This window comes from Acinonyx jubatus, chromosome B4, assembly GCF_027475565.1.
Source record: "Acinonyx jubatus isolate Ajub_Pintada_27869175 chromosome B4, VMU_Ajub_asm_v1.0, whole genome shotgun sequence".
NCBI lineage: Eukaryota > Metazoa > Chordata > Mammalia > Carnivora > Felidae > Acinonyx > Acinonyx jubatus.
The window spans coordinates 117,312,739-117,332,573 of NC_069387.1; the positions used below are offsets into that span (position 1 = coordinate 117,312,739).

General features: G+C 40.9%; 1 protein-coding gene and 2 long non-coding RNA genes across 17 annotated transcripts in view; 2 read left to right on the forward strand and 1 right to left on the reverse strand.

The window, feature by feature from the left end:
* The window catches only part of ANKS1B (ankyrin repeat and sterile alpha motif domain containing 1B), a 1,063,758-nt gene that overhangs the window by 65,083 nt on the left and 978,840 nt on the right, over nucleotides 1–19,835 (reverse strand). For 9 of the 14 annotated variants that reach the window (XM_027071020.2, XM_027071019.2, XM_027071017.2 and 6 more), the window contains one exon: nucleotides 18,194–18,373. The exons of 2 other annotated variants lie outside the window; for them this stretch is intronic. In XM_027071020.2, the coding sequence (XP_026926821.1) occupies nucleotides 18,194–18,373 (180 nt within the window). The remainder of the gene's footprint in view (nucleotides 1–18,193; nucleotides 18,374–19,835) is intronic. 3 more of the 14 variants (XM_053226641.1, XM_053226640.1, XM_053226639.1) reach the window with 1 other exon arrangement.
* On the forward strand, nucleotides 1,623–7,000 carry LOC128316476 (uncharacterized). Its single transcript, XR_008300437.1, has 3 exons — nucleotides 1,623–5,755; nucleotides 5,916–6,172; nucleotides 6,844–7,000. It is a non-coding gene; the product is annotated as an uncharacterized LOC128316476 (long non-coding RNA).
* LOC128316475 (uncharacterized) overlaps nucleotides 18,978–19,835 on the forward strand; it is a 52,651-nt gene continuing 51,793 nt past the window's right edge. For both annotated transcript variants that reach the window (XR_008300436.1, XR_008300435.1), the window contains exon 1: nucleotides 18,978–19,256. This is a non-coding gene — a long non-coding RNA (uncharacterized LOC128316475). The remainder of the gene's footprint in view (nucleotides 19,257–19,835) is intronic.

Sequence of the window (19,835 nt, forward strand, 5' to 3'; positions counted from 1 at the left end):
GTTTGCTTAGAACCAAATGCCAAACTAAGTCCCCTCCCGGGAATTACAGCAGAACCACCAAATAAAGCAAAGAGACTCCTGGCTTGATCTTTATAGAGTTCTTTTCCTGAATTCCATCATTCTAAAAGACACCCTGAAATTGAATCACAGAAAATGGCAGCATGCCTAAACTTACTCAGTAAGCACTGTGAACATCCCCAGAATTCACAAGCAGGCCGTACAAAGATCATGCAGGAAGGAGATAAGAACATAACCACAATATGGTTTAGAAGCCCGGCAAAGAACAATCACATCAGCAAATGAATTATGGAAAAGAAACTTATCCCTGGCTAAATGTCTTCCCTACCTCCACCCTCCCAAAAATGCTCACCAGAAATTTAACATCTCTCTGTCCAGTTACAGTGGCATGTCCCACCCACACACAAACATCTTTGCTTTCCATCCCTTCTGTCATCTGGATGACTTGCTGGGGACGGATTGTTAGGTAACTGGCATTTCCTTAAGGAAGTAAGATCCCTGGGGGCCTGACCAAAGGCAACTTCAACCACCTCCCACTTTAAGTGGTTTAACCAGGTTTGCTACTCTCAGCTCCCTCTCTAAACTCCATGCTATTTCCTCCACAGGGGATCTTCCTCTTCCTACCTTTCAAAAATTAAAACTCTAGCAAGCTGTGTTGCCCATTAACCTCCCAGCCTCATCTACAATAGCTGCCATCTGATTTAAATATACTAACTCCATGCTTTGGTGGGACTGCCATCTTAACTGGCATAAAACATACTTCTAGGATATCCTTGACCTTTTCAGTACTATCATCCACAGTTCTGAGCTAATTCTTTTACAACTTTCAGAGACTTTTAGTGCTAGAAGTAACCCAGGGACCGCTTGTCATCTGCCAGATGAAGGCGCTGAACTGACATTCAGAGAGGGTAAGTGGCTTGCTCAGGTCACAAGTCAGCCTGTGGGGATGGCTGGGAAGGAGTGCCAGCTTGGTACTGACTTCACAGGAAGCCAAGGAAGGCAAAGGGAGTCTCCAGTTATATGGAGATATGTATTGTTTTACTGATCCTGGAACAAGTGTCTGTAAACGTAACCAGTTCAACGAAGAGTCTCAACTCCATTGGAGTTCAAATAACCTGAATGTTTTATTGTTTTCCAATCCTTATTCCCAAATGGGCCAGCCCAGTCTCCCCTCCCTGATGGGCATCAGGCCACTTGACATTTTGGGCAGATCTCCTAACTTCCTGGTCACTGTGAGTCACTAAGAATCCATTTTGTATGCAACTCCAGTATCATCTGATTCGAACTTTGCCTTCCCTTACCACAGGCCAGTCTTGAGGCTTAAAAAACCCATGGTGGCTAAAAGAGATTTGATTTGTACTTGGTCCTCTTCTCCTTTGTTCTTCCTGTAGGAGCAGGGAGGAGTGGGGTGGAATGGTCAATCCTGGAAACCCAGGACCCAAGCTCTACCTCCTTCATGCCCTTTGTTGGGGAGGAGAGCACAGGACAAGGACAAGGGCCTCTTTTCTTATCTGGCTATGGCTAGATTCTCCGTCGGCTGCACTGCTTCTCCAGGTGACACTAACGCGGCTTCCAGCATCCTTGTGTAGCTGGTGCACCCACCCTGCCCCACCCCCACACAGGTTCTGCTGTATACCCCTGTGAGATCTTTGGAGGGCTCTGCTGAGGAAGGGGAGTGGGTCCCCACTGCACAGTTCCTGATGTGAGAAATACGTCCCCAGCTTGACTTCCTCTAACCTCTGCTCAGCCCTCCTAGCGTCCATGCTGGCCCCTTGGATGGGACACAGGGGACAGGGTATAACCCAACCTCCTCAGGACGGGCTTGCTCTGTGACCACTCCCCTCTCTGCCAGGAGATGTCCCTCCAGTTCCCTCTTCTTCAGCTCAGGCTGGTGTATCTGCTTGTCAGAATTCCAACTGTGGAAAGAGATGCCAGTTTCCCCTTCTGGTAGGTTCCCCCACTCTGGATAGACCTTCCTCTTAGAGCTCTTCTCACTAGGCTTAGAGGGCACGGGGACACCTCTCTCCTCTGCCACATGCTCTCCTCAATGGCTCAGACAGTTCTCAGCCCTTCCCAACACCAATCTTCTGCCTGTGCAGACAGGTAGCTGACTGGGCAGGGCAGGACTCATTACCTCTTGGTCAATCCTGAACAAAGTATCTGGCTCCATTCTCAGCAGCTTTCTCTTGAGAATGTTTGGTACTTAGTACCTACATGAAATTGCCACTTAACATCTTGTTACACGAATATTATCTTCCAACAGTCCCAGAAAGTTACCACAGTTAAGGAGGGAAGAGACCACCTCATGCATCACTTATTTTATTTTTAGAAATCCATATAAAATTTTTTTCAATGAAGAAAAAAAACCTACCTCTAGTCACATACACTGAAGAGGCTTTGTATATGGTTTATATACATTTTAAAGACGTTACAATAACTATTTTCATGTATAAGCTATGTCTTAAACTTAGAAAAAATAGAACTTCTATAATTTCCAACAATTAATTGACTCAATGCAAATGGTAAAAAGTCAGACTTTTAAAAAAGAGTTGAAAGTAGATGCAGTTAATTGAGTTTTAGTTATGGAGGTTGTTGAAGAAAAAGCTGATAATTTCAGATACCGCAGTAATTCTGTTGGCAATAAATAATTCATCAGGCTCAAAGAGCAGTTACTTCAGGGGGATCAGCTGTAACTGGTGTCTTCATAATATAAAATGGCTCTTCTTCTAGACACAATGGTTATTAGACTGAGTGCCAGAATGATTTTTTTTAAATGCAAAAGAGTTTCCACCACAGAATTTCACTACATTGATGAAGATAATATTTCGGGGTACAACTTGTACTGAAGTGCTGAGTTTTGAACAATTCTGAGAAAGAAAATACTGGTGATAAGATTTCATCTAGGGTCCAAATTCCTAGAATAGTAGTAACTTAAATCTAAGCTTCGATTAAGCGTTAGAATGTCTTCATCTGTGAAGAACAATAATAGTATTTGACCCACTTATTTCATCAGGTTGTTCTGTAATTCGTTAAGCTTCATGAGAGACGGAACTTTTTCACAGCTAAATTTCTAGGACCTGGAAAGTAGAAGGCCGTCAAATGTATTTACTGAATCAGTGGAATCATAGAATGTGTTCAAAAGTTTCTTGGCAAATAGTAAAGCACTACAGGAACATTAATTACTGCTGTTCGTCATCATTTGTAATTGGTCCGCTTTGTTGTTGACACTTGTGCCTTCCGTCAACGACGTCACTGCTGACGTATTTCTGGTAAAAGGCACCAGAAATTAACCTTGCAGACTTTTTATTAGAACACTTCTCATCTTTCCTGATAAAAGCTGACAAAGGGCTGCTCACTTCGTTGAAGACAGAAGGAACATTTGTAATTAGTACACCTCTATGTTAAAGGCCAGCTTATACAATTCTATAAAAGGACATTAAACATCCCTCTGCAAGTTCATTTGCTTATTTCTCAGGCTAACTTAGCTTATCTGAACCTGAATTACCATGATATCCAAATAAATGGGGATTAAGGAAAGGTGTGTAGTAGTCTTATAACTGAGATATAATTAATAATTTAATGTTGATTTCCTTGATGAAGTGAAGGTATATAATTTTATCATTAGTGTAGACCTCTCTCCTCACTCTGGAAATGTCTTCTTAAAATACAACACACAGCTCACTCATTCTTGTCACCGTCCTGTATCTCAGGTTACCAGGAATTCAGTTCAGAAAATACAACACACTTGCATTCAAATCTACTGACAAAATGGAAAGCGTATTCTCTCTCTTCAAGGTTTTCTTCCTAAAGGTGGACTTCTTTTCTGCTCAACTGGTAGCAATCCAGTAGTTTATAGTATATTCTCTCTTCCTCCTCATCTATTTCCCCCCTCTTTACCGGAGCATTCTCAAACAGTGCTATAACATCTTCTACTAAAAGCCAACAGACTCCTTCCCTTGATCACCTACTCAATTTCTGCTCTTCTTTAAGAACCACAACACCCCAAGAGGTGCCTATGCCGTCTCCATGTTCCCTTTTTCTGTCCTCACTTGAGTCCACCTTTCTCCTGAGCTCCAGACTCAGACACCCAGTTGCCTTCTTGGCACCTCTACTTTGATGATTAATAGGCATCTTAACCTTAAATGTCCAAACAAGCTCCTGCTTACCTCACCTTCTTTTTTAAGCCTTCTTGTCTTAGCAAATGGCAAATCCCTTCTTCCAGTGGGAATCATCCTTTTGCTCACATTTCCCATCCAGGAGCAAATCCTGTTGAATCCACTTCTACAGCCTTTTCATCCTATCACTGCCTGATCCAAGCCACTACCTTTTCTCACTTGGATTATTCCATGAGCTTGCAAACTGGTCTCATTGCTTTCACCCTTGCCTCCTTAGTGCTTACTCTCAATACAACAGCCACCATGACCCGTTTGAAATGAAAGCTGCATTGTGCTGCTCTGCTCCATTTAACTCAGGAAAATCCAGAGTCCTAACGATGGCCTGCAAGCATCTCTGTCCTCTGCCACCCATCTCCGCTTCATCTGTCCACCCTCCGCTCCTACTATTCTTCTTGCTGGTTCTGGACAGCAAAGCACACTCCTGCTTCAAGCCTTTGAATGTGTCTCCCCTTCTGCCTGAGATGTTCTTCCTCCAGCTACTGTGGGACTAGCTCCCTTATCTCCCGCAGGCTCTACTCCAATGTCACCTTCTCAGAGAAGACTTCCCTGAGCATCTGGCATATTACATCCAAATTAAGTCTATGTTTCCCACACTGTAAACAGATTATTCTTTCAAGCGGAAGTTGAACGTTTAAAAAAAGTTTACAGCATAGGAATCTGTCTCCCTGGCACCCTGACATCATTCCAGGATAGCTACTGCATCTTCTGAGCGCAAGGCATGGGTCACAAAGTAAGTAGGAAACGGTTCTGCTTTTTGTCACTGTTTATGGAATGCAGACTGTTACAGACACAATCCCTTTTCCACTGTCAGGACCCGTAGTAAACTGGGATTCAGAGGCTGATGGTGGGTATTGGAATGGAGCAAGCTGACAGTAGCTCCATCTACCCACCAACACCAATTAGGCTCTGAAAACCTGCCAACACTGTGTAGTTAGTTTAATAATAATAAAAAAAAAAAAGTGTGTGAATAGAGCCCTCTGGTCAGATTCTACCAGAGATGAAATTTCCTGCCTTGTTCTAGCCCTGAAAAAAAAATCATTTTTTTCTCGGTTTCTCCCTTACTTTTGTCATAATTCTTTCACACTTCGGGTTGTTCAGAAATTGACCAGAAAGAATCCAACAAGAAATAAGAAAGGTTCAGGGTGAAAGCTAAAGGTATAATGAAGCCCATTCCTTCTCTTGGATGCCAGCACTTCTAAAATAAAACAAAAACAAACTTGAAGACTGAATAAAACAGCTTCAAAGGCAAAAGAAAAAAGGGCACCCTAACAAAGGAAGGCTCGGGCAACAGCCAGCGGACTTGGCGGCTCCTTGAGCAGAGACTAAAAAGAGATCCATCAAAAGACGGAGTCAAAGGGACTCAGTTCAGGCAAGGATTAATGCACCAAACACCTCTGTCTTTTCTTCCAGCAGTGACAGCCCTGCAGCCCCTTCCTCCAGGGGCACTAACGGAACGCTGCCTGGAAATCAGAAAACTGGAACCCTCTGTCTCTCCAGAGTTGTCCAGAGGCCGTGAGGCAGCCTCGGATCACTTCTGTCCCTCTGCTGTTGATACAGAAAAGGTGCTCCTCTGCCCCATGCACATGGCCCTCAACTGTATGTGATTCTTCTTTTTCAATTATACTTGAATGTCTCAAGTTCAAGTTTTTTTGTTTTGTTTTGCTATTTATTTGCCACCAACGCTTGTTCTAAAAGTTTTCAGATGGACTGTTTCATTTGCAGGGGACTCTGGACTCGAGAAAATCCTGCTTCCTGTCATTTCTCCACCTTTCTGAAGAGCAGTCCTATCAAACCTTCATGACCGTGACCTTCCCCTGTGTCCACAGGGAAATTCTTGGACAGATCACCTGCTGGAAGTGAAAAGTCAGGCCAACAGTTGTTCTCGGTGTGAGACCCACTATTGCTGGTGTCAGCATTAATCCATGTAGCAAAAGTGGGAAGGACTAAATACCATTTTTGGTCCCATCAAAAGTCCATTGGTACGATAGAGATTCCGATGATAAATTCCTATTGCTTGCCCAAATTTACAGGTTTCTCTCTTTCCCTCCCCTCCTACCTTCCTTTCTCCCTCCCTTCCTTCCTTGTTAACTGATTCTGCTACTGACAGCACATAAAATCAGCCCTCAGCTACCAGAGTAGGAGAGAACTATAGGCTTTATGATTTCTGTTATTCATTTGTAGAGATAATGTATAACCCGCATTCCCTAATATGACGGTTGTAGCCCTAAATGACAATACACAATTATTTATGATATCTCTTCAAAAAAAAAAAATAAAGCAGGGCAAGAAAAAAGGAACATTGCACAGTCCAGATCTTATTGTCCCAGTTTCTCTGGATATTGTAGGGAATTTAAGTCAAGTGGGATCATGCTGCTTATTGCAATATGGGCTATTTGTTCTGCCTCAGACTTTGGATGTCACCATTACTGATACATTTTTCAGAACAACTAAACACCTAAAAACCAGAAATATTAATAACTCATTCAGAAAAGCAGCGATCAGCTTTTTTATCATAACAGGAAATGCTGCAAAGGAACTGGATTTTGCAGAGTAATACTGTTCTTTGCCTGTAACATCTTTTTATACATTATGCTCCTTTCTTGTAAACTGACACTGTCATTTTCTTTATTTAAACCCGTTTATTAACTAGATGCTCAACACTGCTTCTTGCATCTGGTAACAAAGATGTATTGGATAAATCCATTCATTCACCAACGTTGAGACCCCACTATCTCCTCATATTATCCTTATGTGAAATATGGACAAACGAGGTCTAGTTGAATGATTATCTTAAATGATGCCCATCCAAGAGGGCATCATTTTTTTCTTTTTTTCTTTTTTTTCTTCAGTTCTGCCTGTTCAACACTGAAATCAACACATTGGAGAAATTACTTGAAAGGCATACTTTTTCGAGGTAAGGTTTTTAAATTAGCACGTTACAAACTTGGGAAGGATCACTGACACACTGAGTGTTGACCAAGCTTTACAAAACATTGATACTCTAGGACTATTGGATAAACAACTTGATAAAACTGTTTTTGCTGGAAAGGAGTAATGTAAATGTAAAATCCTGCATTAAGGTTACACACATACCATCACCACCACCACCACTGAGGGCTGAGAAAAGAGGCACGGCTCAGCTCGTGGCCATTGGTAAAGGCTGGGAAATTTTCATGAAGGAAAGCTCAGTAGGAGTTAATGATATGTTAATGTTGTCGAGCATGAACATCAAGGAAGCAGATGTGCCCAGAGCTGGGGAATCAGGATGCTGTGAGGCCCATATCCCACTATCAGAATGATATTGGCAAGGCGCTAGATATGATTAATAGAGTAAGGGGAAAACATCAAATTGTCTATAGTCTTAGCTATTCTCAGCAAGAGGGAGCAGATTTATCCTTCATGTTTTCTGAAGATAGCACTAACTATGTAGTAGTTTTAGGAAGGCTTATTTCAATTCAACATAAGGCAAAAGTTCTACCAGTTAGAAATTTTACGATGCTGATAGGGCTGTTTCACAAAGTGGGGGCCACCTTTCCAGTGACAAATTTAAGCAGAAACTTGTGGCTGTCTATTAAGGATGTATTAGGAGGGGTGCTGTAGTAAGTTATAAGACTAGATACATTTTCTGGCCCCTTCCCGTTCTAAGTTTCTCTGTTTTTCTTTAACAGAAGTACAGAAGAATCTTCTAGCCATTAACACAAGTTACTTCAAATTTTTGTGATGCTGCATTCAAACCTCATTAGAGACCCTATCATGTCAGAGCATCATGTGGTTCAGTTGGTTTAGTGTCTGACTCTTGATTTCAGCTCAGGTCATGATCTCAGGATCTCATGATCCTGTGTCAGGATCAGTGTTAACAGCATGGAGCCTCCTGGGATTCTCTCTCTCCCTCTCTCTCTCTGCCTCTCCCCTGCTTGCACATGGGTCTCTCTCTCTCTCTCTCAAAATAAATATACAAATATTAAAAAGAGAAAAAAGGGGTCATGTCATTTTATAACTGTTTACATGAAGCAACTGTTTGCTACTCCTGATTTGTAAAGAATGTATGTCAAGAGTGAAGGATTTTCTTTACAAAGTTTATCCATGCTCCCTTAGAGGTTCAGTTCTCTACTAACCTTGCATTTATATAAAACATTAAATATTATTAACAGAATTTGTCAAGGATTCAAAATATTGGACTAGAGCCATTTGGGGTTCTAGAACTTTGGAATGTGTTATGTCTGCTGGTACTCAGTTTGGTTAAAGACGGCACAGGGTGTTAATCAACACAGTGGTTAAAGCACAGGTTGTGAAGCCTGACTGGGTCCAAATCCTACCGGTACTTCTTACAATCTATGAAGCCTTGGGTAAGCAACATAAGCTCTCCATGCCTCAGTCTCCTCATTATAAGTTGTATTAATTGGTACTGCCTCTGACGATAGTAGTGATGAGCTAACTACCAGATCTAAGCTAGGCAGGAGGCATGCTACTGTTCCACACAGTCTCTCTAAAAGATTTGAAGCTATCCCAATATGTGTCTAATCTGGAGTCCTAGAAACCTGCGGCTTTGTGGTGCCTATAACTTTGTGTAAATTAACCTGGCAACAAGTATTTACAGAGTGCTTATTATAGTGAATTTTAAAATGGTGAAAGAAGAGTCAGGCTTGCTGTTATACAGTCAACATACACTTCATTATAAAAGAAAAATAATTTTTTAAAATATAAAATCTAATGATAGATTTTAATATATGCTAACTCATAACGTATTTAAAGGTATTTAAATAGGGATATCATCCATAAATCCTTTCCAAAGGGATCCAATAATAACTGGGTTATAACATAGACGGAACTTCTTGTTCGAACTAAGCACTGTTGTTTCCATATCATTGGAGGGGTATCAGTTTGGGCTTAGCAGTTGGAAAATAGAAATAGTTTTGTAAAACTCAGTTAAATATTATGACCTTTACTCTACAGTGCATTTATTCCCAGTTGTTTTGAAAAAGCATAGTGTAGAAGTTATCTCAAAATAATGATACTTTCTAATAAAACCACCCCAACATATAGCTTTAGAGTTTATAAAATACTTTGACAGCTGCCACTTTATTTATATGTCTCACAACAATAATGTGAGATGGGCATTAATTTCATTTTAGGAAGAGAAAACTAAGACTTTGAAGGGCTAAGAGGCTTGTTCAGGGTTACAGAAGTAATAGATAACAGAGATGGGATTTTTAACCCTGATCTCATGACTTCAAATCCAATTTGTTTATTTAAAGATTTTATTTTTATATATTTATTTTATTTTTTAACATTTACTTATTTTTGAGAGAGAGAGAGAGAGAGAGAGAGAGAGAAGGGGGGCAGAGAGAGAAGAGACAGAGAATCTGAAGCAGGCTCCAGGCTCTGAGCTGTCAGCACAGAGTCTGATGTGGGGCTTGAACTCATGAACTGTGAGATCATGACGAGCTGAAGTCAGACACTTAACTGACAGAGCCACTCAGCCTCCCCTAAAGATTTTATTTTGAAATCCCTACACCCAATGTGGGGCTCAAACTCACAATCCTGATACCAAGAGTTGCATGCTCTGGGTGCCTGGGTGGCTCACTCGTTTGGACATCTGACTTCAGGTCAGGTCATGATCTCACGGTTCATGAGTTCAAGCCCTGCATCAGGCTTTCTATCAGCACAGAGCCTGCTTCAGATCCTCGGTCTTCCTCTCTCTCTCTGCCTTTCCCTTGCTCATTCTCTCTCTGTCTCTCTCTCAAAAATAAATAAACACTGAAAAAAAAAAAAGAGTCATATGCTCCACTGACTGAGCCAGCCAGGCAACCCCAAATCTGGTATTTTAAAAATCTCATCGGGGGCGACTGGGTGGCTCAGTCGGTTAAGCGTCCGACTTCGGCTCAGGTCATGATCTCGCGGTCCATGGGTTCGAGCCCCACGTCGGGCTCTGTGCTGACAGCTTAGAGCCTGGAGCCTGTTTCAGATCTGTGTCTCCCTCTTTCTCTGACCCTCCCCTGTTCATGCTCTCTGTCTCAAAAATAAATAAATGTTAAAAAAAATTTAAAAAAATCTCATCAAGTTTAGTATGAAACACTGAAATCAATACTTATGTAATAAAACAATTTTTCTGCCAGACGTTCTCAGAATGTCAAAATGGGTTTATTCAGGTGCCTACTACTGATATTTCTGCCTGCATAGAAGACATTCCCATTTCTGGTCATGGCACTCTGTCCATGGGAGGGGGCTCCTTTTCCACCCCTCAATCTGTGTGGTGCATGTGGAGCTAACTCCAGGCAAGCTCTCTCTCTCTCTCTCTCTCTCTCTCTCTCCCTCTCACACACACACACACACACACACACACACACGCGCGCGCGCGCGCGCACACACACACACACACACACCTTCTTCTGTGATTAGCTTTGGACAGATAAGTGATCCAAAACAGGCTGATCTGAACAAATGGGACCCAATGACGGGACTTTGGGGGGAACTCTTGGAAAGATAAGCCCTCTTTCTCATAGTTTCCAGTTGAACAGGAATTGGATTTGAAACTCCCTCATACAGAGAAAGACTGTTTGGGAAAAGAGCCAATCCAGAGGAAGCAGAGCTGAGACACGAAAAGCCAAAGAGCAAGACATCATATGAGCATCTGGACCCAGGTCTACTTGGACTTGGCAGTGAAATAATTCAAACACATGCCCTTTTTAACTGAAGACACCTTGAGTTGGATTTTTGTTAGTTGCACGTACATAGAAGAGTCCCTACTGGAATTTTACTTTAGTCATATACAAATGGAATTAACTGAGACAGGACCGCATAATCAGCCAGATTTCTAAAAAATTTTGTCTTCGTTTTTTTTTTTTTTTACATTGGAAAAAGAAAAGGAAGAGGGAGAGGGAGAATAAGAAGATTCTCCTACCCTTGAAAATTTATCAAGGTCAGATCAGAAAAGCCAAAACTCTGACCTGTGGACCCAAGAACTGGACTGAATATAATGAGAAACATTCCAAAGATTTAACAAGTGGAAAAATAGCCTGGTGTGGCTCTTTGTGAATAAGCTGCTCCCTGTTAGCAAGCCTAAGGCACCACTAAATATCACGAGGTCAATTCCACTGAAATAGGGTTTTTATATATTGTCAGATTTCTTATTTATTCAGTTGAAAATAGGATCTTTTATACCGATCTTTCTCTTAAAAAAAAAATCCATAGTCTGTTTTTAATTGGGAACGTTCCCTTTGGTTAAGGACCAGGACATGGAGGGAAGGTGGAGGCATCAAAGCTTCTCTAGCAAAATGAACGGAGCTATTTAGGTCTGACTGGAGTCTGTCAGAACAAATTCCTGGTCGTCTAATTTGCCTCACTGATGGACTTGACAGAGAATGAAAGAATCCAGACTTGTAAGATGAGTACCAAAATCTGAAAACAAACCCATCTGAGTGCTTTTCCCACTTCTTCCCATTATTTTTTTTTAAATTGAGGTATAGGATAGACGGTAACACTTCAGTATTTCCCAAAAGACACTAAGCACATTGGAATTTCTAACCCCAAAGTTGTGACAGGGAGAGCAGTATATATTTTGAGAAGAGACAATTAGCTGTCCACGTTAATAAACAAAGGGTGCACACATCAGGTTTAAATTCCAATTATGAAAGCAATGTTTTCCACTTTTGCTTGGTGTGATGCCTTTGGGAATAGATGGCTGGTGGTCTCGAATTCCTGGCTTGAAACAGGGCACAGATATCATCAACATCCCAAGTTATCTCTGAAGCTGGTATGTCAGCTTGTCAACTCAACAAGCTGTCAAGTCGGAAGCTCCTGATGGAAGAGCCTACCGAGTTTATTCTTCACCTTCTTTTTTTGGTTATATGTTATCTGTCTGTGCAGTATCAGGAGTTGCTCTTTAGACCTTCATGGAAGAAAATTCTGAAGTCATGGACAGGCTGAACCTTTCTGAGTAGCGGCTAGGTGATAAGAATCTAAATTAAAAACTAGCCATTAACCTATGGGCATTAAAAAAAAATCTGATGTTAACACAGTAATAAGAAAACTTGTTAGTTTTAGGGAAAAATCACTCTGTAAAATGTTATTCCTTTAACATAGTTGTGCTATTTTCTAAAGGCTGATTCTGTAAATTCCCATAATGCCAGAGCAGTGGGCAGTATTTCTAGAAACAATAGACTTTCTCTCCCAGGGAAAAGTATGATAGAATCAATTACCATCTTCCTTCTTTCCCAAAGATGGCTAAGCATTTGCCTCATGGCTTTTTGAGATATTCATGCCTCTCTAGCTAATTTTGTGTACTGTACATTTCAAGCAAGTTGTAAATTTCATTTAAGAGAAAAATAATCCCCTCTTTGTCACTTAATGTTTTTACCTCACCATGGTAAAATAATAATAACATGCCATTACTGTAAGATATTCTTTGCTACATACTTTCTTTTCAAGTTTTTACTTAAATTCCAGCTAGTTCACATATTAGTGTCAGGTGTACAATATAGTGATTCAACACTTCTATACAACACCCAGTGCTCATCACAAGGGGGGGTGGGTGAGGGAATGGGTTAAACAGGTGATGGGGATTAAGGAGTGCTACCTACTTTTGTAACCTGAATTTGTAGAGAATTATTCCATCTATCTTCTGCTTCTCCTGGCTTTGTGATCACTACACAGATCCCTTCTCCATCATAAGACACTTCTTGGGAGCCTTCATATTTATATAATTAAAATAATAAAGAGGAAAATTCCAATTCCATTGTATATTATATATTCTAAGCATGGATAATACTAGAACAAAAAGATGGCCTTTATAGAATGCTACAACCATCTGAGTGAGCATTTACCTTTCTGATATCTTTGGTATTAACTGGCCCTTTGATGAACCAGGGACCCACGGGTGATACATCTGAATTGAGAGTCATATCATCTATGTATTTACACATAAATTTCTTACCTGATACATACAAATATGCTTTCACATAACTTATCTTATCTGATACACACAAATCCCAGAGGCAGGATTTATCCACATTTTAAAGAAAACTGATGTTCAGAGAAACCACATGACTTGGTACAGGTCACACAGCCAGAAAGAAACCAAATCAGAACTCCAAATGAAGAAGCCACTAACGAAACAGCATCTACTGTTTGGAGAAACCACAAACAAGGACCTCTCTGTATGCACAGTAAACCCCACCCACATACAAAGCTTTCACAAACATGTGTACAGGGCAGAGTTCTACCAAGCTGTGCAGAGAGGGTCTCCACCAAAAGGCTCAACAAATAACCATTATAGTTTTGCATTAAAGGGTTTTATGATGATTCATTAAAACCTGATTCAGTAAGTTTCCACTAAACTACTAGTGATTTTATCGTCATTCTTCTTGCTATACCCACATAAGTATAATCTATTACAGCATATAAGTTTGTATTTGTTGAACTGTTATGAAAATGTTTTATGTCATTTAAAAATATTTATACCATTCAGGGGCTTATATCAGTCAGATAAGTGTCTGACTCATGGTTTCGGCTCAGGTCATGCATGATCTTGTGGTTTCATGAGTTCGAGGTCTGCACTGGGCTTTGCGCTGGCAGCTTGGGATTCTCATCTCTCTTTGCCCCTATCCCACTTACACTGTCTCTGTCTCTCTAAAAATAAATAAACTTAAAAAAATACTTATATCATTTAAAACAGATACCACAAGGTATCAAGAGCCATAGAACAACCAGGATACAGTCAGGCAGACAGAGCTTGAGTGCTGACTCAAGCCATGAGGCACAGCTCTTACCCACCCAGGGTTCCTAGAGTACAGGAGGGACATTGTGAGGATCAGATAAGATAAAGCACATGGAATCCCAGGCACGGATTTGGCTGTGGAGGGGCTTCTATCTGACTCCCTTTCCATTTCTCTTCTTTTAACAATATCAAAAGAATGAACATTTGTAGAACTAGTATGTTAAATGCTTTCAAATAAAGAAGTAATTGGTCTAGTCATACTTATTAAGTGATACTGTTTGGATCAAGAAACACTGGCATTTCAACGGTATCAACAGTACTGATTTAGGAGCAATTCAGACCAAGCCTTTGCAGTGCCTTACATAACGCCCTAGGTGAGTTCTGATTCAGTTTCTTTCTGGCTATGTGACCCAGACCACACAAGTCATGTGGTTTCTCAGTTTCCTTGTCTTCAAAATGTGGATAATGCCTGTTTCTCAGGTTTGTGTGCATCAGATAAGGTAACTGCCCCCAAATACTGGTATTTTTATTTAGATGAGAGCCTTAACGACTTCTACAGTATGGATTTTCCTCATTAATATCAAGCTAAAATTTGTTCAAAGATATGTATTTCTTTTACTATTTAGGAGTCCTTTTTATTTTTGTGAAACTAGAAGCATCATTTCATTTTTCCATAAGTATTTTCTGTAAATGAAGGCCTTCTATAAATGGTAGGAAGTTTCACATTGGGAATTTCTTGTTTCTTAGTAACTTTGGAGACTGTGGTCCCTTAACTTGATTAGCCCCATTACTCTCTTTTATTATTCATTTTCAGAGTATTCTGACTTCTAAATAAATATCACTTGAGAACATTTCTAAAGATGGCGAGTAGGCCCTAAATACTGGAAATATTTATCCCCCTTCTGATTGGCTTTCCATAGTTTCACTTTATTTTCACTCACTACAGAACTCGGACTGAAAAGCTGATCAGCCACATGCTATGTGCACATGAGCAATTGTGTAGGATACTTCGTTTGTACTCAAATGAGATAATAGATGTGAAAGTACTTTGAAAATTTAAAAGCTCTATGGGCATTAAGTTATTATTATACAAATGTGAGTGTGACATTCATTTATTAGAGGCAGGGAAATATGGGAGCATTTCAGAGCTTCTGAGCTAATGAGTCCAATTTAGAACTGTAGGCCAGAAAAGTGATGTTTTCAGCATGACAGAAACCCATTGTCTAGATGTGATTATATCATTATGTTCAGTGGTTTAAAAAATGTTATTAGTACTGAACTCAATTCCATCTCTCACATATTCATTTAAGACAATTTGATGCCAGAATATTACTTATATCAGAATAAAAGCAAACAATAGCCACAGTATTTAAAAGCCACTGGATTCCAAGACAGGTATTTTTTGTACTAGTTCAACCTGAACACCGATAATTAAACATCACTCTAGTGTTACTTTTGAAAATCATTTGCCAATGAACAAATTTCATAGTGGAACGGACATTAAATGTATCTCAATTTAACTGTAAGCATTGGTTTTCTAGGTTAAGCAAAGCACTTCCAAACATCTACTGAGTAGATCTTAAGAGGGCAACACTCCTATGAATTATTGCAACCACCAAGAACTTGAGGTTTCTGGCCTATGACTAGAATTCCAGATCACTCTGGTGGAGTCTCTGCTGAGAACAGATTTTCTGACCTGGTGATTTTTCTCTTAATTGCATTTTCCTTTCTTTTAGTAAATTAGCAAGCCTGAAGACGGACTTGTGTTGTTTTGTTAGGTGAGCCTTACCCATGCAATGAAAGTCCCTTGGGAGAAAGGTCCTGGGAAAGAACCTCAGGGACGAGGCTCCTGGTTGGATGGAGGTGTAACTAGCTGCTTGCCTACCGAAATTTTAATTTCTAATCCAAGTCTTTAGGAAGACCCAACTTTATTGGCTAAGCACATAGCCTCGGGGAAGAAATGTGGCATGGGAGAGCATGACAGGCTGTTAAAAAAGCAAATGGATTTAAAAAATCATCCTAGCAAATGACCAGAAAAGAAAGGATAAGAAAAAAACACCAATTGGGTGGTTGAGTGATAGACAAGCACTTAAAAAAAAAACAAAACTGTTCAACAACAAAATCACAGAGTATTTCATATTTTGACAGGTTAAAGCTTTGAGACTATTTTTAAAAGGTACACATTCATTTCTCCACGATTTCTGGCATTTCTAGACTAGGAAACATTCTCAAGAGAAACAAACAAAAAACTGCAATTAACACAACCGAAAGAGTTGCAATCCCAGAATTCTTTTTTCTTATTGATTAGTTTCTTGTAGTGCCATCTCCTATTTTCTCTGCTTTCTCTGCAGCCAAAGTGCTGTATTGAGCGGCAGGATTTCAGAAAGGGCTAATATGCTCCTGGCTCCTGGCCTATGTCTACATCAGTCATTCGATTGCTGTGAGGAGTACACGTGAGGAAAACAAGCATATCCACACAGACCCTCTGTGGCTCACCACGTCCCATCCACCCTTTTATCTATCCTCTCTCTGCTTTTGGGCCTTTCTCACCTGGCCAGATACAAGTTCATTCAACTTTCTCAAGGATAGGACAATTCTTGAAAGGGATGCCTTCCAATCGGAGTGATGGGAAAAACATCTGGGCTATTCAACAAGAAATACTAGCCTTTGAATCTCACGAGGGACCTAAGGGAGAAATCTTGCTAGATTATCTCTGAGTGTTCACACGCAGGCAGAGGAGTAATTAATTTCCTCTTTGAAAAAACTGTGCTGTGTGCAGAAATGTCATAAATTATAGGAGGATCTCAGATAGGTGATTTTGTTTTTGAAGTTGGCATAGTCAACAGTAGCTAATGCTCTTTAAGGAAGGATCCTCCTTTACCCAGGAAATAGAAAGTTTCAGAAAATACCCAGTTGGTACTAATACATAAAGACTACATGGGTCAAACTTAAAACAAATCATGTCTCTGAAATGCTGTCATTACAGAAATTTAACCACATATATGTGATCCACAAATACTAACAAGTAGCAGGAAATATATGAACAGCTTGGGGGAAAAAAGCTTTCAGACTCTAAAAGAACATCAGTGAAAACAAGAATAAGGATTAAAAGATAATATTTAACAAGAGAGAAAAGGAAAATTATTCATTTCTTTAACTTGTACATTTTCATCTCCCTTCAAGAAAAGATTCTCCGTAATCCTAACATTGCCATTCCCTGCACAAAGATCCCAGAGAACAATTCAATATTGAGAGAGCTAAAAGGAGTTGCAATATACCAGACTCTCTCTCTCTCCAGGGCATCTGCAAGCAGAAAAGTCATGGTTTCCAGAACATTCTCTTCACATTTTTCTTTCATGAGCGGCAGCACAGAATGTTTACCAAAGGCTTTTCAAAACAGAATCTCACCAAACAGTTGAGAAAAATATTTAACAAGCAAAGCAAAGCAATTACAGTCAAATTTTCACCTCAAGATTCTCATTTTAGGTGTGGGAGGCAGAGAGAAAACTCTTAACACACCAGTCTGAACCTGGAAGGAGGATGAAAACAGTTGATTCTGCCAGTTGTTGTCAACAAATCCAAATCTTTGAATCTCAAAGATTCAACACGCTAGAGCCTTAGCTGCCCCCCTGGACGTGTGTTAAGAACAGTTCCACTGTTGGGTATGGCTGACTCATGTTTCTGAGCGGCAGTCTGAGGGCAGGTGAGGCATGGACACCTCTACCAAAACCACAGAGAGGGCTAAGCATGAAAGATCTCTCTTTTCAGTTCTTTGTGTCAAGCAGCATCATCACCTTCAACTACTCAAGGTGACACTGTGAGACGATGCAACCAGTCCCGACAGTGTGATACTGTTCAAATATGTTAACCCGGAAGGAAATTAACAACATCACGAGGAGTTACTACTTCCCCCCAACTTCTGCTCTGTCATCTAACCAATTTACATTTTATAACCCAGACTTTTGTTATTCATTTTCATTATGATTTCATTCTTACGCGGGATGATTCCCTTTGGCACAAAGACTTTCTGGGTGCAATGGGATCAGACAACTTCTCCCATAAGAATGGATAACAAGGACCTGGGTATACAAGCCATTCCCGGAAGGTGTGTTTTCAGTCTGGTTTGAGCGAGTAGGGAATGAAGGCCATAGCATAAGACGGTAAAATTCCAGCTGGGTGGACAACAGGCATCCATCGGCTCACTGCAAGCTAGTGTTCAATATCAGAATGCATTACTCGATATGGGTGAAAGGCAAAAATATCACAGAGGCTTTTAACACCTTACCTGGGCCATCTGCCTCTCCAGTTTTGATCGGGGAATATCATCAAAGTAGTTTTCATTTCTTCTCCTCCTTGCATCGCCCTGCATGATAATGTGAGGAACGTCTAGGGAGCCACCAGTGGTGTAAGTGCTTTGGCTAAGTGATGGAGACAACTGAGGAGGAGTGTGATTACCACTGGGATCCTGAATGGAAATACATCATGAAATAAATACCATGTTCTTGTGGCTAACCTTTGGTTTCACAATTGTGAAATACTGACAAGACACATTGCAGGGGTGGGGAGTCATTTCTGAATCACCTGCTAAGGAATGGGTGACATTCTACCATTTTATTAATGGTGTGTTCTAGGCAATACTTTCCCCCCTAAGTATTTCAGGTCAAAGTTTTCAAGGATAATGAGTCAGGCCCAGTTTTCCTACACCAGTGCTATGGAGGAGCTCAGGAGAGAGGCACTCGTATGCGGGGCACCCCTGATGCGATTGTGTGTGTTTACAAGGGAAGAGATGCATCTCCTTGTGGACAGAGTGTCCTCACTGTAGTGACACATGACAAGAAGGCCCCAGTAGGACCTAATGGGTCTTGATTCTCCATCAAAGGGTGGTCTGGCAATCAGGCAGGGAAGAGGACACAGTATGGAAACACAGCATGTCACACGCAGACTGCAGAGCAATGCATATAATGACAGGGGACGTGTTTCAACGGCAAAGATGACTCAAGCTGAGGGAAACTGGTCAGAAGTCAGATAAGGGGTGGCAGACGGCTGGGCTCTAGGGTTTGCAAGTCAGAGGAGGGTTGGATTGTGCTGAGTCTCCAGGCCACTTCTCCCCCAGATGTTCTGGGCCTCCTGTGACAGATTAAGATCCTGCACTTTTTCTTAGGAATCTCTGTCTTTGATCTGTTTGTTGTTCTCCTAAATCTCTTCCAGGGAGCCGGAGGGAGAGGTTCAGGAGGGGAAGGAAAGAAAGCAGAGTAAGTAGGAGGAAGTTACTCGTCTAAAGAGGCATTTTAGGATGTTTACACTGAAGGCACCTACATCTTTACCTCCTTTTGTGTAGCGAAATGAAGGTAAGACAATAATCACTTTCTAGTCTTATTTTCCCCCTAATTTATTTGAGGCTTCCCTTACTGGGAAGAAAAACACGTCCTGTTTTTACTTTCACTGCTCCCAAAGCCCCCAGCTGGTTGGTCTCCAAATGTCCCAGTGTATCCCAATTTCCCTAGTGCTCAATTTTCCTGCCAGTTCCCTCCTCCAGCCACATCTCTTGTATTCCCTGAAATCGTTGTGTATCTTCTTCTTTAAAATGGAATCAGACTCACAGTCTTACCAGCTTCTCTCCCACCTGACCCTCTGCTGTCCTGGCAGTAGTTTTGCTGTTTTCTGAAGTTCACTGATAAGAGGCTTTCTATTGCATTTCATTGTTGGCAGTTACATCTAAGTGCCATCTTGGGTGTACTGTTTGCTATTGCTGCCTTTGCTGACACGTGCAGAAAAGGGATCAGAAGCCAGTGCAGGATGAAATAAAGAGAACAGAGTTGGAACTCTCTAACCAGTCATGGAGATCCAGGCTTTTCGATGAGTTTTTGAGAAGTTCCAACAGGGTCTCATGGAAACCAGTGACTGTTGGCTGCTCCTTTCCACTGCCA